The following is a 27021-nucleotide window of genomic DNA, read 5'->3' as shown; positions in this document are numbered from 1 at the left end:
TCGCAACTTCAGCGAGGATGGGATGTCTGCCCAAGCTCAGACCTGGGTTCTCGAGTTCTCGAATCCAAGATGCCGCTGCCACTGACGTCCGGCAGTCTTCCCCGGACAACACCTGAGTCATTACCCGTGGGGGCCCAGAATGCGAGCCGGTTACAAAGTAATGATTCGTGAGATCCATCTTTTCACGATCCACTGCGCCGGCCCGGATGTTAGACTTGCCCCTTTAGGAAGCAAATGCGGTGGCTGCGCACGCACATTCGCATCGCCAATTTGAAATGTGGCCTTTGAAATATCCGTCGTGCGTATGGGATTGTTGAGCTGAACATTTCCCCATGGGCCACACCAACCACTAGAGACATTAAAGAGCCCTTTTACCCCAGCTTTGATATAGATGAAGTGCGAGTATTACTTCTGCTTAGGCAGAAGAAGTTCAATTGTTTCCTATGAATGTTTCACAGTTTTAGAGAATGATTGGTCACGGAAATCTGTCGAACTGTTGTACTGCTGTTGAGGTTCCAACGTGAGCAGGGGCGATGCTGGCAAACTTTAAAAGAGCCGGACACTTTTCCAGAGAACATCATTGGATCCAGCATCGAGATGGCAGGCATCAGCTTCGGACGGCATTTTCGTTTCAGATCTGACCGTGAATTTTCTTATTCGCATACGGATATTTTTCCGTTGAGTAGAAAAACTGTCAATTAACAGTAGCGACTTGGGCACTTCACACCGAGATGAGAAGTATAATTGGGAAAGATAAACAGCATGCTTGAAGCGATCCTGCTCGAGGATTCAAAACACCACAGATCGATGGTCGAAATCAAGGGTTTCTGAGGCCACCGGCATCAAATGGAAAAGGACTGCCGCACGTGGAGTAGCAACGGACCCCTACTCGTTGGAAAAGGTAGAAAATAGGGACTGCGGCCAGAATGTGCCCGGTCACCGGCCGATCCGGGCCTCCAGAACATATGGAGACCCGCGAGCCGCGAAACTAGGCACCCCTACCACGAAAACCGGCACGTCATTTACCGCAATTTCCAATACGACGGATTCTGTAATTTTCGCCCCGTCTCACGGTCTCGGTTTCTCATGAGGACACTTCGTAAAAAACAAGATATTCGATAAAGCCGTCGACTTTTTTGCTTCGTAGATTTCCCTCATTTTGCGGCCAGGACACAAAACGTGTGTGGTAAGATCAGAGACGGCTAGAACCGAACCAAATCGCCGTCAAGATGAGACGGATCTCGCACCATGGGAGCAGCACCTAGGGACTCCCGGGTCCAGCAGGTTTCGGAGTAGGTTTCCGTGCGAGCACTGATTCGTTGCCGCTGATGACAGCAAGTCAGGATTTACATAATTGTTCATAGAAGGCAACTAGAACCTCTGTCACGCAAAAGTGTAGTGTAGGCACTCGACCGAAAAGCGTCCGTCGGTCAACCGCCGAGGCAAGAGTCAAGAAACGCTTTCGTATCGTCGGCCAATGAGCGTGCTATGCAGCGCAACTCCGTTGCAAGAATGCAACCTTTAGACTTGCAACATCGAATGTTGCCATTGTGGATTCTGGCTGACCACCTGGCAAGCACATCATGTCTGACCCTCAGTTCGTTTGGTAGTGCTCGGCGCAGGTCGAAGATATCGCATGATTGCGGGAGCATCTGGTTCCACAAAGGACCACCGCGGGTGCCCAAGCTTACCGCCTCCTGACCGACAATGCGGACGTTTTGATGGGGTTACGGGTACGAGATTCGACTCCATCGAGTGGAGGATTACCCCAGGATATCTGGATTGGCAAGCAATCGACCGTGAGCCTCCCAAGAGACATTACTCGAGATTTTCGAGATACTGGAAGTTGATGCATTACTCAAATTCTGTAGAACGAACCACGCCTCATTGAATCGTGAGGTTGGCAATAAGATTATAGGAGGGACTCGACATGGTCTTGGACGAATCAGGATCGGGCATAGTCTTCCCAAAAGGGTTTCGATACCCGAGACATAATACCTTACAGTGGTAACAGATTTGGCCAAGCGTTCAAACATCACAGTCTTACGTACACTAGTTGCGATATCAAGGTTCGCCGTAGGGTACCAATGCACGGCAGGCGCGCCACCCTGAGTCGAGGGATTCAGAAAGCAAACGCTCACTGCGTGAGATTGTCACAGGCCGAAAACCACGAAACCACGTTACAGTCTGGTCAGCGGTGAGCGGTGAGCGGTGAGGAGGTAGGTTTGACATCGAATAGCCCCTGAGCTGGTAAACGGCGGCTAATTCGCAGATGCACGTTTGGACTTCCACCCATCGCGTTGTTGCTCATCTTTGTCATCATATCAGAGCTCGTGGGACCGAAATCGAGGGTCCATCTGTCTCCTGACTCAGGAGGTCGGGGGGATAGGAGCCCAAGCATAGCCACAAGTAGTGGAGTAAACAGAAAGTATATTTCAACGCTCTAGGACGGACTCGGATTCCACGGATCGCTTAAGAAGAGGCATTTCTTGACCGGAGCGGGTAGAATGCGAGACACGCAGTCCATACTTATGCGCATGGAGGTAGACTGTGACTACTTGATGACGGCTGCGAATCCAGGCGACCCTTTCTTACGAATCCATAAGCCAGTTGCAATTTTGAATTTCCGATTTCCCGGACCGACGGTTCTACGAATGAAACCTTGATGGGTCTTGCGAATTCTACAGTAGCTAGGCTCCCAGTCAAGGCGATAAACAGGAGCTCTTGCAAGTTGGAATCACTTTGCCTACAGGACTGCCGTGGTCCCCGAGCTGAACGCTTGTCGCGAGTATCTCCTAGAAAAAAAGTCAAACTTCAGCTCTATCTTGATCGTTTTACTATCTTGCTATATGAAAAGCAAAATCAGATTGTATAATCGAAGCCCGTGCTTATATCTGTCGTGTGCAGCCACCACAGGAGCTTCTACTCTTGTCAGTCATAAGGTGCATGAGGCGCTTGAGATAAGGCGCTTGAGAACGACGCGTACATGAAAGTAAGTCCCAGCCATGTGTTCTTGTGCCAGTAACTGCGTATTTGAATGACTGGCTTCAGCTGAGCATCTTGAAAGACTGCATGATACACTAGCCTTCAGAGTTTAGATGCTACAACTTGCCGTGCCGAGATACGATGCGCCTTAGCTAAACCAGTGCGCCGGATTCATTCATAGCCACGGTACCCTGCTGTTAGATTATTCGAACGTCTCCAAGACCACATGGATCAATTTCTGCCATTCTCATCATGACTGCCGTGGAATTCTCTAACTAAGGTTTCTATGGCAAAAAGAAAGTGAATGGGTCCTCATACGGTATCATGGTGTCCAGGCGACTATTGAGTTCTAGCAAATGTGCCGTCTTATTCGGTTCTGTCGTAGCGACGAGCTTCCATGTTTGCAATGAGCTACTACTAACGAATGACGCATGGGCTGCAATTATTCTGCTCCATGGGATGTCATAGCCACGAACCGTCCGTGTATCGAGAAATGCCCGAGCTCTCGATCGTGCCGTCGAATAAGACGAATTCGTGATTCATGGTATTTTGAAGATGGAGGGGTGCCAAGACTCGAGAAACTCTGCAAACTAGGCCTGTGCTTTACCCAGACTCGCGCGCTGCCCAAATTTCCACGTGCAACTCACGTTGCCAGGACAAGCTTCTCGAGAGACTTTCTGCCGTCCAGATCCCCGGCCACGTGCCTCCGGGCAAGCTGGCACATAGTTTTTCTGCTTGCAGGTCATGAAGCACACACACTCTAGGCGCCAGAAGTTTCCAGACAAACTCAACTTGCAGATGGAGAGTTTCGATTGGCGGATAGTATAGTCTACCCGTTGGTGTGGTGTGCTGCTCTCGCTCCTCATTGCATGGCCGGCGCCGGTATTGACGGTGAATCCGGCCCCGGGCTGCCCCACACTCGGCCGCATGGTAGATCGGGTACGTTCTGGAACGCGAGGTATTCGGACGACAGGAAATCGTAGGTTTTAGCCAAAACATTACATTTCAAGAAGTTTGGACTGGCTGAACTTACTGCAAGTAAACGGTCGGCGCCCTGCCCGAATCAGACCAAATCTTGCAGCTGTTGTATGAATGGATTCCATTATTCAACTTTTGGGTGATTACGCCCGCTCACATTTCCTAATAATCAGTCTGAGAAGAAGGGCTTTCCCAATGATTCGCGCGCGCTCTGAGGTATGATACCCAAAGGCAACTCCGAGTTTCACCTCAGAAACGTATTCAAGCAAAGATCGCATTGAGTATGTCACTACAAAAAGCCCAAGAGGACTTTTGCTCAAGCCAGTAGCGTACTGCCTTTCCTACACGCCATCCTCATAAGTTGCGTTCAATGGTTCGCCTCCTAATAGTGGCCTGCCGAGCACAGATTCCATCAACAACAAAGCTGAGGGCACCAACAATGTGACAGGGGTTGCTAACGAAACTTGTCTTATTGTATTTCTTATCAAGACCAGAATTTTGAAAGGAACTCTCGATGCAACGGGTAATTTGCGGGCAGTATAATCACAACATCTCTGCCGATATTGCCGGCATGCATGAAATACGGTACATTATGCTTATTATGTTTCGTAGCCACTTCAATTGACGGTGTTTGTTTGATATCCAACGACTGGTGGAGTCTATGCTGTTTATGAAGTCATAAATGCGCAACCTTGTGTGATGTGTGCCGAGTCGCCGACGTTGTGTTTGCGCTGCGTGTGTTATGTGGTGTTCGTGTGTCTGAATTTTATGCACAGGGTTCTCTTGCTTCGTAACAAAAGTTTCATTCAATCCTCACAACCTCCGACCATCGGCATCTTCTCCTTCGAGGACCGCAATCCAATTTTCCAGCCTCTCTTCAATGAACCATTCCAAGTTCCACAGCTCCTCAGAATGTGAACCTTTGTGGCCATAGTGCAGGTGAATTTGCGCGCCCACAACTTCTTCTTTTCCATCGGACGTAGTCAAAATGGCTTGAACATCTTCGACTCGGTAAGTCTCATCGTCGAAACTCTCTTCTCTATGACTCCGTCATTAACTGTATAACATAACCATGAATCGGTGCGCCGTGTTTCTTGGCGGGCGCAGGACAGTTGCAGTTATTCAATCTTTGGAGGGCGAGGCATTCGACTCTGGCTGGTTGGATGAGCTGCGCAATTTCGTCGACACGAGTTGCATCGCCAGTCAAAACCCAGGCCAGCAGAGGTTGAGCACAGGTGGGCCCGTAAATAAAGACCTGCTTCGACGATGTCTTCATTATTTCTTCGTTACGGAATGAGATGCCTGAATCCTTTGATTGCGTAGGCTGCTCGAGATCTTTGGCTTGTCCGCGTCGATTGCCGCAGAGTGAGGTAAGGATCACCTATTGCCCTTCAGTCAGTGTGACCGCAGGCGATGTGATTGTTCCAGATCAATGTTGCTGCTTTTTTCAGACCGAATTGAATCCCTCCGAAAAGCTTTTCAAATTTGTGGCAAAGTTCGCTTGCAAAGTTTTGTAACAAGAGTCCAAACTGGACGGGACGCAAAGCTCCCTGGAGTCACACAGGTAGCACATATATGTACTATCACCAGAATCCATTCTACTCAAAGCTCAGGCTATGGGAATGCAAAGCGATAAGCTTCTGGGCAGATAAAAAGTGAAATGGTCGAGCCCGACGGATTAAATGTCTTGCTCGTGTTAGCGTGAATATGGCACATAATGAACAGCAAATAGTCTTCTTCTTGCTTCTCGTTTCAAAGATAAAGACAAATGAAATATAGACAAGCCATAGTAGGATCCGGCAATAATAGAATACGCTGATCACATCGATATGTCAAATGTGATAATCCAAAAGATTTTGATATTACCAGCATTCTCGGACGCTTTGCTTCGAATGTGGCTACGATTTTCGACGTTAGGCGCTTCTAGAAGATTATCAAACAAACCCAACGTTGGTCTGCATGGATCCTTCAGAGTGAAAGCGAAAACACCGCGCAGCGCCTCGTCCACAAAAATGCCGCCACCCATGGACTCACAATGCAGTACAAATATTAAGATATGGAAGATTGGCACACGATATCATGAGATATACTTACTTATGTGCAATTCAGGGCGAAAGCTCTCTTCAGTTTCGACTCGGACCAGCTACTACTATCATTGATTACTGTTCCTTTGAATGCGTTCAAACGCATCAGCTGTTGAGCCTGCCTCCAACGAGCAACCGCCCTTCAGGTACGAGTGGTTAGATTCATGCATACCCGACTGACCTAAAACTTTGGCGCTGAATCATTGCCCAAAGCACGCCATTGGCCAGGTCTACAGCGAGTATGGGAGTTCAGCGGGTCTTAGCACATTGTCATCACGATAGCCAGCCATGGCAGTCCATAGAGAGTCATGGTAATCGGCCGAGACTTATGGATAGCCAATTGTCCCATGAGGATGTCTGCAGAGTCTCCAACATTGGAATCAACCGTGGCTTGCATTGTGTGGCCCGATGCTTCTTACGATTATTCCTGATTCGTTGGCGTGCTGGTGTACAGGAAACATGTAAATGTGGTATGGCAACACAGCGCAGGACATTGACGAAGGTTGCGGGCTGCGAAGGTCTTTCAATCTTTCTCTCGATGAACGTCATCTTAGGCCCCGCCATCATGGGCGCAGACGTGTAAGTTTCGCATATGGATGACTATTATCGTGGGCAACCGAGACCGAATACCTCGCAAGGGCTCGTAACAAGGCTTATGATGAACTAATGTCGTTCTATGGAGCGTTCCGAATGGAGCTCAGAGGGGAAGTTGAAGTTATGAAAGCCCCCGAAATACCTATGGGAAATGGCAAAACCTATCGCTTGCATTGCAAATGAGCGGGTGATCTCCTTACGACTGAGCCAAACGAAATCAATCAATCAACCCGTCTACCTGAGACGGAAGCACCGGGAGGGCTCGTGCTTGACAGGTCAAGCTTTTTGTTTGGAAAATCATCTTGGCTTCGCTGCGTAATGGTTCCCTAGACATGATTCAGTCAGCGTTATTTAGGAAAGGTTCATCCTGGCGAGTCAGCACCAGCTGCAGACATTGATTGATGCGATCTTCGCCTTGGCCGCTGACTTGGCAAAGCCTCGTGCCGCACTGCCGCGTGTCTAACCCCAATGATCCACTGCTTGGCTCTCCGGCCAATCTCCTTGGCGATTCCCAGTGATTGCGATGGGCTGACGGGCAACCCAACTTCAATCCGTTCCCAAGGTGCCGGATTGTGGGCAAGGGGGGCGAAACTCACGCGGCCCCGCCGCCGGGTGCCATCACATCGTCAAGACAAGAATAGGCACTCTGTTATTGAGGTTGGGGCAGCCTTAAGATGCGACCATCCCGCTCCCGTCCCGTTGGATCGATCTTAGTCCTCAGCGTCTTCAACGCATCTCTGTCATTCGTTCACTATACTAATCAGACCGTCTCAATCTCTGTTTGAGCTACCACATTCTTTTGATACATAATCTCACTCTAGTAATGTTGTTCAAGTCCGTTGGCCTGGCCTCTTTGGCCGCTCTGGCCGCTGACGCTGCTTGCGCCAGCGCCACGAGCTCTCCTCGTTATGTCATGTACTACGACCAGTAAGGCTCACCATCAATACGTCCAGCTGTAAGAATAATGTGCTAACAAGCCCTCAAAGGTACCACACCTCCGGCATTCCCGACAAGTCTGTCACGTCTGGCATCACCCACGTCATCACTGCTTTCGCCAACTCTTCTCTTTTCGCCTCCGAGCCCGCCGGCGAGTACAAGCCCTTCAAGAACCTGACCGATATCCGCCCTCTCTTCGACAACGGCACCAAGGTGTGCATGGCTATCGGTGGCTGGGGTGATACCGATGGCTTCAGCCTGGGCGCCTCTACGAACGAGAGCCGCAACAAGTACGCCAAGAATGTTGCCGCTGCTGCCGTCAACCTTGGATACGACTGTGTTGGTGAGTTGGCTGTTTTTTTCTTTCGTAGACGTCTAGTTGAACATAACTAACAATTAACACAGATGTCGACTGGGAGTACCCCGGTGGCAACGGCGCCGATTACAAGCAGAAGCCCAATGGCAACAAGACGGCTGAGATCAACACCTTCCCTCTGCTCCTGTCTGCCATCAAGACTCAGCTCAAGCACCACAAGATGGAGCTCTCCGTCACTGCCCCCGGTCTCAAGCGCGACATGATTGCTTTCACCGCCAAGACCATCCCTAAGATCAACGCTGCTATCGACCACTTCACCGTGAGTAACCAGCACGACTTGAGGGAAGTTTCATGCTAACAACATCAGGTCATGACCTACGACTTGATGAACCGCCGTGACAACACTACCCGCCACCACACCGATGTCAAGGGCTCTCTTGAGTCCGTCGACACCTACATCTCTCTTGGCATTGACGCTGCCAAGGTCAACCTTGGTTTCGCCCTGTACGCCAAGTGGTTCACCACCGCCACTGGTGCCAACTGCACTTCTCCCATCGGCTGCCCTACCGTCCTGCTCGAGGCCGCTGACGGAACTGACACCGGCAACTCTGGTGCTGTCACCTTCGAGACTGCCAACTTCCAGGAGGCTCCCACCAACCTGACCACGTCTACCGACTCTTCTTGCGGCGCCGGTACCTTCTTCAAGTGCCCCACCGGAAGCTGCTGCAGCCAGTACGGCTTCTGGTAAGTCTAATCACCTATATTCATGGGAGGAATCTCAACTAACATCACTGCAGCGGTACTACTGCTGCCCACTGCGGTAACGGCTGCCAGTCCGACTACGGTATCTGCAACGGCACCTCCACCCTCAGCTCTTTCAAGACCGCCATGGCGAACGGCTACACCGACGAGGTCAACGGCGGCCAGTGGTACTGGGATCCCGCCGGACCGTTCTTCTGGACTTGGGACACCCCTGCTCTTGTCACCCGCAAGTTCAACGACATCGTCAAGGCGCGCGGCCTCGGTGGTGTTGCTGCTTGGAGCTTGGGCGAGGACTCTTACGACTTCAGCCTCCTCAAGGCCATCCAGGCTGGCGTCAGGGCTATGGTCTAGAGAGTACGGTAGCAGAATTTAGTGTAGACTGTTCATAGCGTCTTGTGCTCGAGCGATCTTGACCTCATTTGAGAGTTTCACCCATTGGACTGATCTTAATTATACCACATCTTCGATCAGCCACATGACTTTTGTCCCCGACGCAACTTGCAACAAAGTGACACGTCTATGCTCTGGACGACGTTGACATAAGGGCTTCGCTCAACTGCAGGTCAGTTAGTTAGTCATGAATCACTTTCTGCCTTTTTAAAGCAAGAAGCAAGGTGACGTACACGACGTGGTGATGACCGATCAGACTGATTGCAGGAGGAAGTAACATCAGACGCATACAGCTCCGAGTATGTTTGAACTGCACAACACAACGCACATGGAGCTTACGCAATGCGCACTGGTCGCATGCACGCCGAAGATCCGATGCGCGGGGCGCGCTGCAGCGTGTTCAGATGTCTGGAGGACTTCCCACAACCCACGAGTTTCACCACGGCCACATTGTGCCAGAGCTCAAGAATTCTGAGTTGAGATATTTGTTTCTTGAACTATCAAAGTTTTAGAGAATTAATTACTAGTCCTGTCAAATCCAAAATTCAACATAACTCCAACCATCTATTTATTCATGTCATTCAGCCATATCGTCAGAGCCTATTAGCTGTTCCCTTACTTGGGGACAGGAAGAGACTTGGTGCAGTCGGTGAGTTCGTTGATGTTGTCAACACCGAGGAGACTAAGACGCAAGTACTCTCTTGAAAACGCCTACCAAATGTTAGAACTCATGTCACATTATTGAGATGATGTCTGAAGATGAGAACATACCACGTTCCAGGCAGGCTGGCTGTCAGCGAAAGCCTTGAAAGCCGGTCCACTGCGAGAGTCCTGGGAGAGGACCTTGTCGCTGTTGAAGGTGAAGACGTTGGAGGGGGCACCGGCCAAAGTCTGCGAGTAGAAGAGGGTATCCCAGACGGCAGGGGTGGTATCCTGAGGAGCACCCGCGCGGGCCGGGTCAACGGTCTTCTGGGTGGAAGCGGTGTGGGCGCCGACGAGGGCTGCAAGACCAGGCGGAGAGATGGTCTTGTTTGCGAAGATTGCAATGAGCTTGTCGACCGGGTCGTTGACGTCCGGCAGCAGACCGTCGGGGCAAGCCGTGGAAGAATCCTTGCGGCCGATCAGGGTCTTGACCCTGGGCCCCTTGGGGCACATGACGGTGCCGCTGTTGGCGGCGAACTGGATCAGGTCCGCCATGCCAATACCGTACTGCTTGTACTTGTTGAACCAAGTCTGGGTCTGGGTGACCGCATCCTGGAGACCTTCGTTGAGGGCGCGCTTGATCTCAGCAGGGGCGAGAACAATGGAGCCGTCAGCACCACCGCCAGGACCGGTGGCAATACTCCAGCCGGAGGCATCGTGGAAGCCGAGGCGAACGGCGGCGCGGGCGGGTTGGGTACATCCACTTCCGTCTGCGAACTTGGTGGCGAGCTCGTCTCCAATGTGCTTCCAGACGCAGCACTTGTCGGCGGCACATTCCTTGCTGCCGAGCGCAGGAACGGCGCCCTGGTACTGATCGGTCGACTGTCCAGAGGCGGAGGTAGTGAGGATATTCTTGATATCCTTGCCCGTCTGGCTAAGAGATGAGTCGGGGAGGGTCGCAAGATCGCCCAAGGGTTGGTCGCTGATGGAACCAGCTCTAGCATAGAGCTCATCCATGAAGCCCGGGGCAGACCAGCCGGGGTAAGCGGAAGAGGTGGCCGCAAAGGCGGCCAGGAGCATAGCTGCGTGATGCATGATGAATATTAGAACTGACGGCTCTGAAAAGAAACGAGAGAAAAACGAAAGTAAGTGACTGTATCCAGCGAGTGACTTGGTGTTGCTTGATGAGGAAACAGAAGCCTTGGCAGAGGCGAGGACCTCCAGTAGATATACCTCGAAGAACTCAGCAATGGTCGAGGAGAATATTCGACACATTTCCGGCTTGCCACCACATCACGTTGAGCTCGGTCCCAACAAGAACATTCTCAGTCGTTGGTCTGTAAGACATCATGTAGCACGGCCGTGATCTTTCAGTCCGAGGGCCCGCCAGCCACAACCCGCAGAACAGTATTCTGGCAGATGAGATCCTCTGAACGTGCGAATATTAGCGCATGTGTCAGGTTGTAGTCGGGCTGCGGGCAATGCACTTGCCCGAATAGCCATCCTGTGTGGCGTTGTCAGCGTCTCTATCCGATAAGTTTCTCCTGCTTTCAAACCCCAATCCAGTACCCCTGCTCCTGCAGGTGCCGGACCTAGGAGAAATCGCCTCAAACTTTCTTAGGTCCAGCGCTTCTTGCCATATTTGGGTCTTGCGTCAATGGTAGAGATCGCCGAGCTGTTCATAGCGCCATGCAGGGGTGCAGTCGTTGGTACGTGGGCTGTCATCTCAAATTGCATCTACCTTCAACGGTACAACCGCTCTATTGGCGGGGAGAACAGTTTCTCGTTTACTATAGTAGCTTATCAGGCACGTTATTGTTGTGATCGGCGGCGATCACTGCTGAAAATAAAGATCGGGATCTTTCAGCTGGCAAGCTGGTGTATGCTTACTTCCCCGGCACTAGGACTGGCCATGTTGAAACCAGGCATCAGTTCGCTCGACTTCAAAGGATCTATGGTTCAACCAGTCTTACTGCTGAAAGTTTCCGCGAGTCATAATGGTCCGATATTGTTGAGGTGCATCGTGACCATGTGCTGGTGGTTCGCAATGAGACGACCTGATCCTCCCACTCATCCGTCCGGAATTATCTGAACAGTGCATTCATCTCATAGACCGGAAAGCAGTTCGTTCGGGTTTATGGACGGTTGTACGGCAAGCAGTGGTAATCGTGCTCGAAACCTCGCAATACCTCGCAATCGCTCACTCTCCCCCTCGACGCTGACGTGTTCCACCGGACGTGCCCAGAGCCTCGGACCTCCGACCTGACCCGTTCCATCAACGTCACCCAACCACAGCTCGAGCTTTGGAAATTGCGACACGCAATTGGAAGAAAACCGTCGTGGCCAGAATATGGAAAAGAAAAGTCCACAGGCGGGAGCTAATGCACGGGTCGGCCTTCGCCACCATTGCGGTTGTTGCACCATCAATCCAACCTGCCGGGATGCCGAGACGAGGGCAACATAGCGGCGGCAACTTAACCGGAGATAGTAAAATCACAGTGCCGGTCAACGCTCTCTGAAAGGTGCCGATCTGCCTCGGGTCTAGCGCCACAATAAGCCCGGACCGAAGTAGCGTATTTGGTTCCTCCGGCAGCACCAGAGGCTTCCTCCGGGAGACGGCATTGGAGTAGTCGGCGGGTAACCGGCTTCTAAGGATTTCGAGACAGGCATTGTATCGGTAAACCAAGTACGGGTTTTAAGAACTTCAGGGCGATCACAACGAAGTGAAACTTCGAAACAAAGAGGGGAAAATAAAGACCTCAAATAAGGTTGTTTTCTTATGGGGAATCTCAGACATGGTTAATTATTACGGTTACTGGTTGGCAGCGGAGATCTTCAAGACAAGAAGGGAATACCACAGCCACGAGTGTGGCTCAGTCGGAGTGTGGTCCGGTGTTACGCGTCACCTCCCGCAATCGCACTCATTGGTCAGCCCAATTCTGTGTCAGTGACATGAACAGACCAGAGTCCATCGTTATTTTCTCTTTCGGACACAACTTTTGGAAGCAGATATCTCTAATATCTCGCAACTTGCTCGCCTTCGATTTAATTTCTCACTTCCCTGGGGTTTCTCCCTGGATTAGTATACGACGCGGCCTTCTAACCATGTTGAGATGCTAGCTTAAAGCACCTTAAAGAATTCATATTGACATGATGAGTTGAGGCGTATTCACCTCCTGGGGAAGCCACATTACAATACGCGCATCTGACGCGTCACGGCACCGGGCACCGTTTGTTCGGGGTAACCACATGGCATATTTGTCTAAGCCATCATTCTCAGCCGCAAGTGAAATTGTCGTCTGGCACTAGTGCCTTCACGGAGGAAAGAAATAACACAAATGCTATTCAGGAATCTGAAAGATCTAGTCGTAGATTCAATTTGCTGTGCTTAACGTTTTCCATACTACTACCGAGCTATCTCCTCTCGCGCTTTCTCTCTCCGTCGAATATTCAAAAGCAATGCTGAGCTACGTGAAGAAATCAAAAACCACATAGCTTGTTTAAACAGACTAATACGTGGCCAAGATGAATAAGGGGGCAGCTCGCCGTCTCTATTTCACGATTCACCCTGAAGGCTTGGCGCATTTCTTTTGAACCTGCATCATTTCCTGGCCGTATTTTGTGGCCCTTAAGAAGCATTTAACACTCGCTTGTATCATCAAATCTGTGACGTCAAGTGAATCAGACCTTGAAAATGACTGACCTTCCGATTTATGCGCATACGTCGCTCTTTCGTTTACGCGGAGTGTACCATCTTTCGTATTGCACTACCGTTTGATTAAAACTGACTCACATTACTCCATGTCAGGGAAAGATCAATCTCCTGTGATATATTAACATTGCCTGCGGAGCCTCTAAACCACATGCTGTTCTCATGCTTCATACTACGCCCTTAAGATATGTAGTGAGTGCCTGAGAACTATACGCAAAGTTTAATTCATTGCTGTTCTATCCAAAACATCAAGACCTTTTAATCTACTTGAGGATCTAACGGCTCTCTGGGCCATTGACCACCTGCTAGGAGGTCATTTGAAAAGACTTCCGGGTACAAGTAGGCGCGTATGGGCTCGCCGCATTCTTGCGTTCAACATACTCAGCCTTTCGCAACCAAACTCAACCAAACCCATCGTCAACATGGTATTTCGTCCCATCGCCACCCTTTTTCTCACAGTTTACGCCTCGGCGACGTTTGCGGCCTCCGTCGGAGATATGTCCGGCTTGACCATTGAAGCGCGCGGACCCGCATGCCGCTCTGGCTTCATCCAGCCTGGCCATGTTTCTGGGGAAGTTTGCGTGCTCGATGCCCAGCCTAAATGCGGCAACGGGCAATACCTATCTGAGCAAGATGATTGGCTTTGGACGTATCATAGATCCGAAAAGAAGTGTTGGGCGGATGTACGTTTAAGATTGCCGTCTGAAGGAGCTTCATGCCTGACATACATCTCATAGTATCAATGTTGCATCAAGAGTCAGGTGTGAGGTGATTTGAAATGGTTTGATGTTATCTATCTTGCGGATACATATAGCAGCGTAGTAAAACATTACTTAGGGCTATAGTAATGGAACATAGCATAGTCGAGCAACGTTTGCACCGTTTATCCCGAAGCACAGACACCTAGAGTGGCCTGAAGCCCTCAAAAATCGGGTAACCTGGTTGAGCCGGTTCTAGATAGTTTATATGGGGTTGTTGATGTAAATCTCTATCAGGCCCCTGGCTTTCTCTAGCCTAAGCCATCCAGGCCCTCGTATGTTTCCCATTCAGAGTCATGAGGCAGTCGAAAAGGTGTGCCAGCACGCGATAACCTGCTTTTAGAAAGTATGAAAAAAATGTTGTAAGGGAAGAACGATCGTGCCCTCGGCTGCCTGCAGATTATCGCTTGTCAACGCAAGTTATTCGACCACGCCGTTTGGGCTATGCAATGCTAGTACGACATCAAAGCATCCTAGTTCAGCTTCTCAATTTTATTTCGAACATCTCACAGTGAACACTGGAGAAACTTTTGTCTTTGATCTCGATCAATAGCATTGTCCAGCCCGGCCACCTTCAAAGCCGGGATTCGGTAACAAACCACGCACAACCAACACAGTAGACATCCAAGGCGCTGTCTGATACGATTGTCTTGAATTCAGCTTCTTGACAGAAACAAAAGACACAGAACATATGACTTGGTCGCCCATGTGGTGCAACTCCACTGGTGTTGCACCAGGCAAAGTGGCCACCTCTCTCTGTGATTCAGACACACAAAGGAAGCATTTCGACCCCAAGACACTTAAGTGATGCAAGTCTATGATGTTTCCAAGATTTCTTACAGCACTTCCGAATCAAATCACCATACCAAACATGTTTTCACGTCCCCGACGATACCGCAACTCCGACGTTGAGCTTGCCCATATTCGCATAGGGGAACCCTATCAGCCTCGTCCAAATGTTTATGCTCCCCAACGCTCAGAATACAGGCTCATCTGCAATGGGACTTCCCAACGGAAGCGGTCATGCTGGACAACAAAGCCTAGACTGAGCACATATATCACACTTTGGGCAGTCGGCTGTTACGGTATCTGCGCGCTCATCATGTAAGTTCCCCCTTCCTCAGTTGTACAGTCGTACCCTCCCACCAGGATCATGTTGACCCCATAATAGTGGTACTCTTTTCTATTGTCTCATCCTTCGACCACCCAGAGAAACATCCTTGCAACCGTTCCAAGAGATCTTCTTCAATACCCCTGAGGACTCGGGGTATACCTCGAAAGACTATGTTTCTACATGGCTCAACAACGCCACGTCCCACGCGACTCCTGCTCAATTTCACTCTCATAACGACTACTGGCGCCCAGTACCTCTGTTTTCAGCGTTATCTGTAGGGTGCATCGGCATTGAGGCTGATGTATGGCTGAGAAACGGCGATCTTTTGGTCGGTCATGATAAGCCATCGCTTTCCCAAACCCGGACTCTGAAGTCTCTGTATCTCGACCCGCTGGAAGAAATCCTTGACGCTCAAAACCGTGAGGTCACAGAGGGGAACAAGACAAGACGCGGCGTCTTTTCTCTCCAAGACAATACCCAAATCATCCTCCTCATCGACGTCAAGACCGATGCGAAGGAAACATGGCCCATCGTGCTCCGCCAGCTCGAGCCGCTCCGTGAGAAGCATTATCTCACAAGCCACAACTCCTCGGCGTCAAGCGACATCACAAACCATCTGCGCGCACCTTTGATCGTGGTCGGCACCGGAAATCTAGACATGGCAACCCTCGTCGCTAATCACACAGACGCTACAACCACATACCACGAATACCACGACACCTTCCTCGACGCACCTCTAACCGACCTCCCCGCAGCCAACACCACCAACGAAACAACGTATAGCACGACCAACTCCTTCTACGCCAGCGCATCCTTCAAACAAGCCATCGGCTCCGTCCGCCTCGGCTTCAGCCGCACCCAGCGCGACAAGCTCCGGAGCCAGGTCCAGGCAGCGAAGAGCCTCGGCCTGCAGCCGCGGTACTGGGACATTCCGGACTGGCCGCTCAAGTACCGCGATTACATCTGGACCGAGCTGAGGGCGGAGGGCGTCGAGATTTTGAGTGTGGATAACGTGAAGCATGCCGCGGGCGGCGTGTGGTATGGGGCATACTTCGCTGATGCGGTTGCCATGACTGCGATCTCGCCAGCCACGTTCTTGGTTATGTCGGTTGTGTTTTGGAGGGCTGTTTGGTACTGGCGGTATATGTAGGCACGTGAACGGCGTGGATGGTATAGATACGGCGGCGTTTTTGGCACTGGGTATGGTGTTCTTGTTTTCTGCACTAAAATGTTTGCCTTCTGGGCCTATCTGTTTCAAACTGTGCAGCATGGAACCGGTGTTGGTGTTCAGACTTTAGATCAATGGGATCACCTGCGCAGACTCGGAGTTCGTTATTTGTCTTGATCAGTGTAATACGCAGAAAGGTTTTACACGAATGTACCCCTACGTTCTTCGGGGGCGTCGCAGGTTGTACGGGCTGGGTCTGATGGACGATCAACCAGGGCCGGACAGTCATCCCGACCACTTCCTTTGTCCATCGAAGGACGATTTCAGCGATCCGCTTTTACGAGCATATGCTACACGTCCACCAAGTAAACCACACCCAAAATGCGTGATTCATCTTTCATAAAGTCAGAACTCGCCTTCACAGTCCGCAACCACAGTCTTCAATTCAGGAGTACCATCGCCGTCTTCCTCTCACATCTCATTCCCAACCATGGCCCCGGCACTCCACCTGTCCCTCACCCTCCTCCTCGCATCCCTCACAACCGCCCGCCTCGCCATCCTCGCCACCCCGGACCCCCTCATCGAACACATCGCCAACACAAACCCCCCAGCATGGCTCAGCCCGCAAGCCTGCCATCCCCGCTCCAACTTCCCCTCCGCTCCCCCCGTCAACGCGACCGACCTCCGCGAGGACGCAAAGCGCTTCTGCGCCCGCGCCGCCGAGCTCGTGCCCGTGATGCGTCCCAAACAGGTACTACGCGGAAACGGCCTCGGCGTTTATAGCGAGCAGCATTTCCAGCTTGAGTTCCTGGACCCGTGTCCGCACCGCGATATAAAGGCGCAAGACCCGGAGGATCCGATGGGCGATGGGATACTGGTCAAGGGGCAGAGCTGGTGTGTGGAGCTGTTGGCTGGGAATTGGGACCGGTGTAAGTTGGACCCTTGGGGGGCTCGTAAAAGGGCGCGGACTGACTTGTCACAGGCAAGACTCGGTGGCTTGCGGGTGTGGGGGGGATGAGGATTGCTGGGTGCGTGCTGTACATGACGGGGCCGGGGCACGTGGGCCGGTAATCGTAAAGACGCAAGTCGGACTCGCTTGGGCAAGCTCAAGGCCAGTTGGGAATGGGTTCTCTTCTCTGTGCGTGATGGTTCAGGCTGTCCAAGCCATATGACTGGTATTAGTGTACGGAAATGGTATTACTTTTAGATGGTGGCTCTATGTGCAACCGCTGGATCCTCCAAGTCTATATATATCGTGAGCCCGTAGGTCTCCATGCAGTCCAAACGCCAATAAATGCCGCGCTTTTCCCTCTCATGATAGTCACACATACTCGTCCCATCATGATACATCTCCCCCTGTACCCTTCACTCTCCTCATTGATCAAAATCTCAAGCCTTCCCACTACCAGTCTCCTGCTCAAAGTCTCTCGCCTGAGTCTGCTCCTCCAACACACCAGTCGTCTTCTCCCCATCAGCCGCCTCAGCCGCCTCCCTCTCCTTCTTCCGCGCAAGCCTCGCCAGCGCCTTAGCCCGCTTACTCTCGTTCTTCTCCTGGTCCTCGCGCATCTGCTTGATCACGGGACTCTTCGCGCGGATCCGCTCGCCGTAGCGCCAGAAAATAATCGGGATCGGGATCAGCGCGAGCTCGAGCAGGCCGCACAGCGTGCCGGCCCACTGCGGCGTCAGCGCGCGGTACATGCTCGGGCCCGCGAGGGGCAGCGTGCCGCCGAACATGCTGCGCATGACGGCGTTGCCGGCGAGCGCGCTGGCGGCGTAGATGCCGTACGCGCCGGCGAGGTAGTTGGAGCCGTAGATGAAGGAAATGGTGTTGCCGGCGCCGAAGGGGATGCCGAAGGCGATGGGGACGGCCCAGTGGATCGTCTTGGGCAGGCAGGTCCAGGAGAAGACGAGCTGGCCGATGGGGGTGAGGATGGCGCCGATGGTCATGACGCGCGCGGTGGCCTCGGGCGGGACGCGGCCGGTGACGGGGTCCTTGGGGTGCGCGTTGATGATGCGCCGGAAGAGGGGCTCGCTGAGGATCGCGGCGATGGTGCCGACGCCGATGCCGAGGAAGGCGAGGCCCGAGGTGCCGGGGCCCCAGCCGCGGTGCTGGGAGAAGACGATTGGGTAGGCGACGAAGCACAGGTAGAGGATGCCGTAGATGAGGGAGATCCTTGGGTGGAAAAGTTAGCGTTGCTACGTGAGTACTTGGGTTGGTGGGTTTTACCAAATGTTGAAGAACCACAGGATCGGCTCAGTGAAGCTGAGGACAAAGGGGCGGCTGAGGTTGAGCTTGATGAGGTGCAGCTTGGAGACCTTCTCGTCGTAGCGGCACCACCAGCGCGGGTCGTCGGTCTCCTTGCGGATGCGGGCGGCCTTGCGCTGGAGGATGGTCGGGGCGTAGGTCTCCTTGAGGGTGAACATGAGGCAGATGGCGAAGCCGGCGATGATGAGGACGACCCAGTTGGTCCAGCGCCAGCCGAGGTACTGGAAGACGAAGCCGCCGATGAGGGGCCCGGTGACGGGGCCGTTCAGGGGCGCGATGCTGTAGAAGGACATGGCGAGGGCGCGGTACTCCTCGTCGGCAATGTCGACGACGGTTCCGGGACTGTTGGCGATCAGGGCGGCACCAAAGAGGGCGCTGTCATATCGTGTTAGATGTCATCGGAGGAAAGTGTGCTGGAAAGGGGAGTGACATACCCAAAGAAGCGGACGACGATGAGTGTCGTCAGGGACTTGGCCAGACCGCAAGGGATGATGAGCAGCGCCGAGATGATGAAGCATACTACGTAGACGTATTGTCGGCCGTACAGCTCACTCATCGGGGCGACGATGAGACTGCCGGCGGCGAGACCGAGGAGGTAGGTCGTGACACCCAGTGTCGCAATGACCTGGGACGACTCATACTCGATGACAAGACCCGGGATGGACGCCGTGTAACTGGTGCTGTAGAGGACAATGACCCAGGTGGAGAAGGACACGACGAAGATGGTCCAGGCACGGTACCACAGCGGCCAGTTCTTGGGGTTCTCGGGGTCGCCGGGCTCGAAGGTGACCTCGAAATCGGGCGGGCGGGAGGCGGTGCTGCCAATGCTGGTGCCGGTGCGGGTGTAGGTGATGGGCTCCCGGGCGGCGTGCTCGATCTCGGTCTCGAGGTCCGGGGTGAGGGCGTGGGAGAGCGGCTCGAGGGGGTCGGTGTCGGTGGAGGATGTGGACAGGGCGCGGCTCCGGTGGCTGTGCCGAGACTGGACGGTCTTGAGAGGGCGGAGCTGCGGCGAGTCTTGGCCGGAGCTGGTCGTTGTCGCGGTCTCGGCCGCGTGGGACCCCTTTTCCGGATCGGGGACGGACATTGTGTGTGGTGGAACTTTACGGCGCGGCCCGGATGTAGTTGCAGAATTGGTGGGCGAGGTTTCTCAAGCTCAATGTGTTGCTCTCATGAGATGAGCCGAATGCGACGCGCTCGTGCTGCCCGATGTTGGATGTGACGAGAACGGATGACGGAGGCGGCGCCGGGCCTCGGGAGACGAGTTTTGAACGTCGCAACCAGCTTACAACACTTGACTGGAATGGCCAATGATGCGCTTTTATCTGCCAACGACTGCGGAACAAGCGCGTGAATTACAATGGGGAACTGAAGAAGAGCGATGAGTCAACAAGGAGTGACCTCTTGGTAAGAAGTATGCATTCCCCGGCCGCGAGAAAACGAGAGACGAGGGAAGGAAGAAGATTGAACAGAACCAACAAAAATTTGGGCAAAGCGGCCCGTCAAACGTTTGTTGCTGGTCAGACAGACAAGGTAGACGGCCCCTCTCCGTGGAGCCCAAGGGGTGCAGGACTTTGCAGGAGTGCAGATGGATGGTGGGTGGTGGTGGGCAGCCCGCATCCGATCCACCGGGGCGAAGGGTGCGATGGGGCGCGATGTGGGTAATCAAGGCACGCAATCGGAGGCGTGGGTGGGCATTCTGGAAAAAAGACGTGGGCGATCCCGCCCTTTCTGCGGCCTGTCGATGGGACTTTGGACTGTTTCTGTGTGCGTCCCCCTGGGGATAAACGGCGGGGACTAGGGGTCGTGTCGGTCGATTGGGGCCAAGATAGCCGGTGTTGGAAGGCCGGCCGAAGCAGAACCATGTTGAGGGCCCGATTTGTGACCTATGCCTAGTATTCGTGCGGTATATGGATGATAGGTACCTTCATTGTCCGACATCAGGGAATGTAATGGCGTGTCGTCGAGAAGAGTGAACCGAGACATCCAGGTCCATGCAGCCAAAGCGCCTGTTCAGGTAGGTATTCGACGCCCTTCTCCGCATCATGACTGCCTCTCTCTCCATTTGGGTGATTGCTGCTGTGAAACGAGACGGCAAAGTGACAAATTCCGGTTCGTTATCAGAAGAGCCAATCTTTTCCTCGAGATGAATAGGAGGAGTGGATACTCAGCCGAGGTCCGCTTTTGGACCCCACCTCCCTTCTCCAGTCGTGGCCAAGTCTCCCCGTGGGAATAAGCGGCAAGCGGGCAAGGCCAGGCCAAGCCGGGAACACAAGAGTCATGACCTGGGCCGGCTCCAACAACAGCAGGGCAGCTAGCAGCACTCCGGCGAGGGAGCTGCATCGCAAGTGCTGAGGACATGGTTGTGCGCTGGCGGACGACGTTGGAAGATGCTGTTCCTCCCTTATGAGAAAGAAGCATCCGCCATCCGGCCGTCAATCGTCTAATGACGTGAAAGCATATCGAGGGATACCACATTGAAAGTTTTGCGGATTGGGCCCTCCGCATGGGATGTGGAACCTGTCACGGCGGCCACTAGGCGTCCCTGTCCAGTGTCTCGACCACAGACTGTGTGGTCGCAAATTATTTCCGGAGCAGGACGGCGCTTGTCTTTTGCAATTCGGGCTCCATCCGAGACTTCTGTCTTCTCTTTCGGCGGGGCGCTGCCCGCGGGAAGGCTGCCTGCAGCGGGCAAACACGCTTGTGAAGGTTCCCTCTTCCTCCCATCGTCCTTGGCAAGCCACGCCGACGGCAGTTGCGGTAGAGAGTTGAGAAGCAAGCAGGTCATTCGTCTGGGGAGATGCAGTCACAGTGCGTGCGCCGTGATCGTTCAATTGACAGTGTTCGGCCGATGATGAGTCGCCGAGTCTGATGTGCATGGAAGGATGAACCTGGCAAGGTGCACAGGGACAGAGGGAAAAAAAGAAGGAAAAAAAAAATCAGAGGCGATAAGCCATATCGACGTCGGTGGCCCGAGCTTTGGCCAGCCGTTCCTAATCCGGTTCTGGATGGAAGGTGCATCCATCGCACAGGGCTTCCCGGGTAGAGTGGGTCGTCGGAAGTGTCATCTCCGCTCTCGGCTCCGATCAACGGAGATGGATCCCTCCACAGTGTTGTTTTCCCACGCTCTCGCTCACGCGCCGTCTCACATCAGCTTTTCGGCGAAACCACACCTCCCGTCATCCCGAAGCCGAAGGAGGGGCAGGAGTGAGGTGAGTGAGCATGTCAGTCAGGCGACTGACGGCTGAAACAGCCATGCAGGTGATTGTGAAGATGCCTCGCATGTGCAGCAGTTCATCTCTCATCAGCTTAGTAATTTCATTCGGTACGTTCAATCAATGTGGTGTTTCTTGTGCCATTGTCTGTGACCCGCGAAATTATCAGCGATTACCAGCGGCGGGGTGAATCCATATCTCAAACCACGCTCGGAACCGCGGAAATCGTCGGAATGCCAATTCCTATCTGCAAATTAGTCAACCAACGGCGTCATCCTACCGGAGAAAAAAAGAATAGGCCACGCCAAGCCGGTCGGCGTTACAGGGGAATTTGGAGCTCCATCTGAAAACCTTATCCGGTGAGCCGCACAGCAACATCCACGTCCCTTGGCTCCCTTTTGGCCCGCGGCCCACTTCCCCGCGACGGTTTTGCCCTCCGTCTTTGCAGAATCCGGGGTTTGGGGCTCGATGGCCTTCCAGGTTTGTCATGGTATCCAATGAGACGCCTCAACGAGACGTCGGGGCGCGGAGCGGATCTTGCTAGACGACGGCTCGGTTGACGTTGCCCGTGCCTTGGATCCTGCTGCAACGATGCCATGCGTACCCGGCAGATCGGGTCGAGGATAAGTACGCCCCTCGGGCCCGGGCCCCTGGGTTTGGGATCAGGGCTCGAATCGGTCCATGTTGGCTAAAGTTGATCGACATGGCATCGCTGGAGAAGCCACATGTTGACGAGGCGGATGTGATGGTGAATGAGAAAGATCGCAAGCATGTTTTCGTTGGGGGTGAAATTTCGCTGGAGCAGAGAACGGCTGAAGCTCGCGTTCGGTAAGAGTAACAACGATCTTCATTATTGTGATTCCGGCTCAAACTGTGCAGACGCAAGGTCGACTGGCGGCTGATCCCCATCCTGGGCATCCTCTACTCCATCGCCGGTCTGGACCGGGTGAACCTCTCCAACGCACGTGTCGCCGGCATGAACCAAGATCTCAGATTCGATGTCGGAAATCGCTACTCTATCGCCCTTCTCGTCTTCTTCATCACGTACTTCCTCTTCGAGCTGCCCACCACCCTGGCGCTTAGACCCATCGGCCCGAAGATCCTGCTCAATGGTCTGGTCTTTAGTTGGGGCATAGTGATGCTTGGCATGGGGTTCGCCAATGACTGGAGAGTGATTGTGGCTTGTCGGATGCTCATCGGGATTTTCGAGGCCGGGTTTCTTCCGTGTTGCATGTACCTTCTGAGCAGTTGGTATCAGCGGTATGAAGTTCAGCAGAGGCAAGCAACCCTCATGCCGCACATATCTTCACCGTCACTGACCTCTGAGACCAGAATGGCGCTCTGGTATACGATCAACCTCTTCATCTCCGCCTTTGGCAACATCCTCGCCTACGCCATCATCAAGCTGGACGGAGCTCACGGTATCGCAGGATGGCGTTGGATCTTCATGTAAGTCAACATGCCACTCCCTTTCCAACCCGACTGACCTCCCCCAGCATCGAAGGCGCCCTGACGGTAGGCTTCTCCTTCATCGGATACATCTTCACCCTCCCCTTCCCAGACCAACTCCTCGCATCCGGAAAACGCACCGCCTTCACCCAGCAGGAGATCGAAACCATCCTCGACCGCGTGGAGCGCGACCGAGGCGACGCGGAACCAGACCCCCTGACCTGGCAACAGTTTACGAAGCTGGTCGTGCGCTGGGAGCTGTGGGTGTACGGCTTCATGTTCCTCTGCTGCTCCGCGCCCATCTACGCCTTTGCCTACTTCATCCAGATCATCCTCACCACGCTCGGCTATTCCACCGCCGTAGTCTTCCTCCTCTGCGCCCCGCCGTATCTCTTCAGCATCATCTGGACTCTCCTCGTCGCCTACATCGCGGATAAAACGCGGTTGAGGATGCCGTGGATGGTTCTCAACGCGGCCATCACGCTGACGGGACTCCTCCTGACGGCGTACCATTCCAACAATGGGGTGAGATACTTTGGTAAGACCGCCCAGCATGCCAATAACCGCTGTACACATTGACTCTTTCCAGGTGTCTTCCTAGGCGTGTCCGGCTGCAACGGCAACCTCCCGACCATCATCGCCTTCCAATCCAACAACGTCCGCTCCAACAGCCGCCGCTCGGTAGCCAGCGGCGTGCAGATGCTCTTCGCCGCCATCGGAGGCATCTACGCCTCGTGCACGTTCATGCAGCAGGAGTACCCGACGTACCGGACTGGCGTGTGGTGCGCGGTCGCGACGCAGTTCTTGTTGATCTTGTTGGTGGCGTTGATGTGGTGGTACTTTAGGCGACAGAACAGGAAGGCCGACGTGCAGCGGGTTCCGATCCAGGATGATCCGACGTTTAGGTATACTTTCTGAGGTAGCCCGTCAGTCAGACTCAATGCTGTTGGAAGTTGATTTCTTCGCTCGCTTCTTCTTTCCCTTTTCTTCTGCGACTGCAGTGGTTGGTTTGTTGCTTCTCGGGTAGGACAAGGACTGCGTCTGCCAAGCCAAACTTCCCGAACGTGAATGCACCCCGCCCCTCAACAATATCTACCCTTCGGCCCCGTCGAGTAAACTGTTCATTGCTCATTCCTCTCCTTCAATCTTCTCCCATCACCATCACCTCACCATGGAGATCATTCTGCCAATTCGGAAACCTCGCGAGAACATTATCCCTTGGCCGCCCCCAGAACCATCTCTGCGGCCAGCCCTCTCTGGTAGACCAGGCCCAGAAACGATTCCCAATGATATTTTCATCCGTATTATTCAGCACACGATAGACGACATCATTGCTTTCCTCGAAACAAGAGGCCAGGCAGTCTGCTGCATCGAGGTCGCCAAAAACGCTGCTCCCGAACCAGGCTACGTACGCCTCGAAGCCCCTGGGACAGACTGCGATCATGATGAACCGGGACGCCTCGAATTCTCTCTCTGCAACGTGGCGACACAACAGAAGCGATACAGACTCCTTCGCATTCCTCTGGGTATCAATCAGGAAACTCGCAAGATGGTACACCGAATATTCATTCCGTTCGAGTTCCAGACTACAGCATTGCCGCCCACGGAAACAGATCGCAAACGTCACTTTGATGATGCAGTTCCCTGTCTGATCTGTCCCCAGATGGACAAGTTTTACATTCCCTGGGGGGGCTCTACAGTGGAGGCTGTTAGGGGCATATTCTGCGATCTGCTCCTTGCGCTGCAGAACCCGCGGCCCGCCGACACGATGCTTCTCAGCTGCGTCCAGAACATCACGCTGAGACATATACATTATTTCAACAAGGAATATGGCCCACTCATCGAAGGACTGGCGGCGTTTCCGAGACTTCGCAGCATCCAGGTCATCCTCACGGCCGAGGATCCTAGATCTGTAGCACCGTACTCGCCCTCAATTCGCACCTTTAAGCCACTTCCCAAAAGTCACTCACATGACAAGCTCGAGCACATCAAGTGCGAGACCCCCCTCGATCCCGACGGGCTGAGTTACTGGAGCAAGACTCAGGGGCACAATTTCTATGAGCTTTCTCGGGTGCTCGGAGAAAACAATGTCAAGATCTGGCTTGCGACCTCTCTACGAGCGGAGCCGTGGGCCGAATTGATGGCATCCCCGGACGGCCCGCGCCTGGCTTACAAGACGAACCCGTGCATCTGCAAGACGTGGGTGCCGCATCACATGGCGTTCAGATACTTCTTCCACTACAGCTATGATCTTCGTTCTCCTCAATGCGGCTTTTTTCAGAAAGGGTTTTATCCGCTCGGCCCTGTTGGGAAACCTGTAGCAAAAGGTGGTCGTCGCGGTACATTCCTTGTGCCGAAGACTGTGACCAGTATCCGGGAGCGAAGCTTAAAGCCAAGAGGTCAGTAGACGACCACAACAGCCAATTGCAATGCCGACGAAGCCCCAAAGGATCGGTGGGCTGATCATTTACGTCTCAGACACAATGCCTTACATCCCCTGGGACATCACCATTCATATCTTCGGGCTTCTCATCGACGAGGTGTTGTCCTCCCTTTCATCCGACGAGCCTATTCGTCTGAAGCTCCGCTCGCGCGGCTTCTCCTTCTTGGACCCGTCACCATGTAGCGATCGCCTTTCCGTCAGATTTTACACGCGGCGAAGGGAACTACCTCGCAATGCCCTGGCGCAGAAGAAACGGTACCGAGCTTTGCAGATCCCCTTGAGCGTCTGCCGGGAGACTAGAAAACTCCTTCATCGAAGAGTACTTCAAGCCCACGTCGTAATCTATGCAGCCACTTACAATAAGATTTTGTGGTACTACAGTGGATACCCTGAGTTCCTCAGGGATGTCCCGTTTCTGATATTTCCAGAGGTAGACAAATTCGAGATCGGGAGCGAACATGATTGGAAACCCGAAACCAACTTCATGCATGCATTGGAGCATGCCTCACCACAAGACAGTCGCGTTATGGACTGGGCGTGGTGAAGCCATCTGGAAGGAAATAGAGGAATCAAGTCGAAATGAAATCCTGTCAAAATTCCCCGTTGTTCTACCTAGTAGAGAAACGCCATTCGAGTTTCTGAATATGTAGCATTCAGCTTCGCAGTCTTCATGTTGAGGATCCCATGTGACCCCTTCAATATGATGTCGACTGGCTTCTTTTTCACTGCCTTCTCGCCATCAACAATAGTCTCGTCAAGTAGTCTCAAAAGCTTGCTGAATTCCAACCCATGGACCTCCTTCTAAGAGGTCAAGTCAGAAAAGATGTTTTCGTCGAAGGCCTGGAGGCTCCCGTGCGAATGCTCGGCTGTTTGACCTGTCATGTCTCGATAGACAGCATCGATTGCGACATCAATTTCTTCCAAGAAAGACAGGCGTGAAAGTATGTTAATGATCATGGCATGTCTCCATTGGAAGACGCCGAAATCGAAGCCAGTGATAGTGCGCATAAACTCCACCGGCGAAAGCCGCAGAGAGTTTTCGAGCATGTAGCGAACAACATTCTACTCAACGGGCATCTCCAGAACGTTGTGGGCGAAGCGACATCTGGCTGGAACTTGCCAATACTGAATATGACCCAGATGCATTTCCGAAAGTGGCACATGTCGAGTGGTGGGCAAGAAAATATCCGCCGGGCCATCTGTCCTGAGAGG

The 27021-nt window shown here is 53.1% G+C and overlaps 7 protein-coding genes across 7 annotated transcripts; 5 read left to right on the top strand and 2 right to left on the bottom strand.

The window, feature by feature from the left end:
- Nucleotides 1-7464: 7464 nt before the first annotated feature.
- CTS2-1 (Sporulation-specific chitinase 2) lies at nucleotides 7465-9006 on the top strand (the record flags this gene model as incomplete). The annotated part of the gene is made up of 5 exons (XM_032021063.1): nucleotides 7465-7568; nucleotides 7628-7920; nucleotides 7983-8212; nucleotides 8261-8637; nucleotides 8691-9006. The coding sequence occupies 5 exons, from the start codon at nucleotides 7465-7467 to the stop codon at nucleotides 9004-9006; spliced, it is 1320 nt and encodes a 439-aa protein (XP_031882077.1).
- Nucleotides 9007-9590: 584 nt separating this feature from the next.
- On the bottom strand, nucleotides 9591-10782 carry vpl1-1 (Versatile peroxidase VPL1; the record flags this gene model as incomplete). The annotated part of the gene is made up of 3 exons (XM_032021062.2): nucleotides 9591-9609; nucleotides 9665-9756; nucleotides 9817-10782. The coding sequence occupies 3 exons, from the start codon at nucleotides 10780-10782 to the stop codon at nucleotides 9591-9593; spliced, it is 1077 nt and encodes a 358-aa protein (XP_031882078.2).
- A 4246-nt stretch (nucleotides 10783-15028) lies between these two features.
- Nucleotides 15029-16421, top strand: CGGC5_v007997 (Altered inheritance of mitochondria protein 6-like protein; the record flags this gene model as incomplete). The annotated part of the gene is made up of 2 exons (XM_032021060.1): nucleotides 15029-15261; nucleotides 15329-16421. The coding sequence occupies 2 exons, from the start codon at nucleotides 15029-15031 to the stop codon at nucleotides 16419-16421; spliced, it is 1326 nt and encodes a 441-aa protein (XP_031882086.1).
- A 508-nt stretch (nucleotides 16422-16929) lies between these two features.
- Nucleotides 16930-17510, top strand: CGGC5_v007996 (uncharacterized protein; the record flags this gene model as incomplete). The annotated part of the gene is made up of 2 exons (XM_032021059.1): nucleotides 16930-17368; nucleotides 17422-17510. 2 exons carry the CDS (start codon nucleotides 16930-16932, stop codon nucleotides 17508-17510), a joined length of 528 nt encoding a protein of 175 aa, XP_031882083.1.
- A 318-nt stretch (nucleotides 17511-17828) lies between these two features.
- mrr1-2 (Citrinin biosynthesis cluster MFS transporter mrr1) lies at nucleotides 17829-19789 on the bottom strand (the record flags this gene model as incomplete). Its single annotated transcript, XM_032021058.1, has 3 exons — nucleotides 17829-18612; nucleotides 18667-19080; nucleotides 19140-19789. 3 exons carry the CDS (start codon nucleotides 19787-19789, stop codon nucleotides 17829-17831), a joined length of 1848 nt encoding a protein of 615 aa, XP_031882084.1.
- A 2831-nt stretch (nucleotides 19790-22620) lies between these two features.
- TNA1 (High-affinity nicotinic acid transporter) lies at nucleotides 22621-24284 on the top strand (the record flags this gene model as incomplete). The annotated part of the gene is made up of 5 exons (XM_066151945.1): nucleotides 22621-22745; nucleotides 22797-23177; nucleotides 23250-23366; nucleotides 23414-23904; nucleotides 23956-24284. The coding sequence occupies 5 exons, from the start codon at nucleotides 22621-22623 to the stop codon at nucleotides 24282-24284; spliced, it is 1443 nt and encodes a 480-aa protein (XP_066008855.1).
- A 253-nt stretch (nucleotides 24285-24537) lies between these two features.
- Nucleotides 24538-26353, top strand: CGGC5_v007993 (uncharacterized protein; the record flags this gene model as incomplete). The annotated part of the gene is made up of 2 exons (XM_032021056.1): nucleotides 24538-25765; nucleotides 25845-26353. The coding sequence occupies 2 exons, from the start codon at nucleotides 24538-24540 to the stop codon at nucleotides 26351-26353; spliced, it is 1737 nt and encodes a 578-aa protein (XP_031882082.1).
- Between the last annotated feature and the right edge of the window lie 668 nt (nucleotides 26354-27021).

The sequence above is a fragment of the Colletotrichum fructicola genome, assembly GCF_000319635.2.
Source record: "Colletotrichum fructicola Nara gc5 chromosome Unknown KSG_Nara_v1_contig04, whole genome shotgun sequence".
NCBI lineage: Eukaryota > Fungi > Ascomycota > Sordariomycetes > Glomerellales > Glomerellaceae > Colletotrichum > Colletotrichum fructicola.
This window is presented reverse-complemented; position numbering and strand designations above follow the sequence as displayed.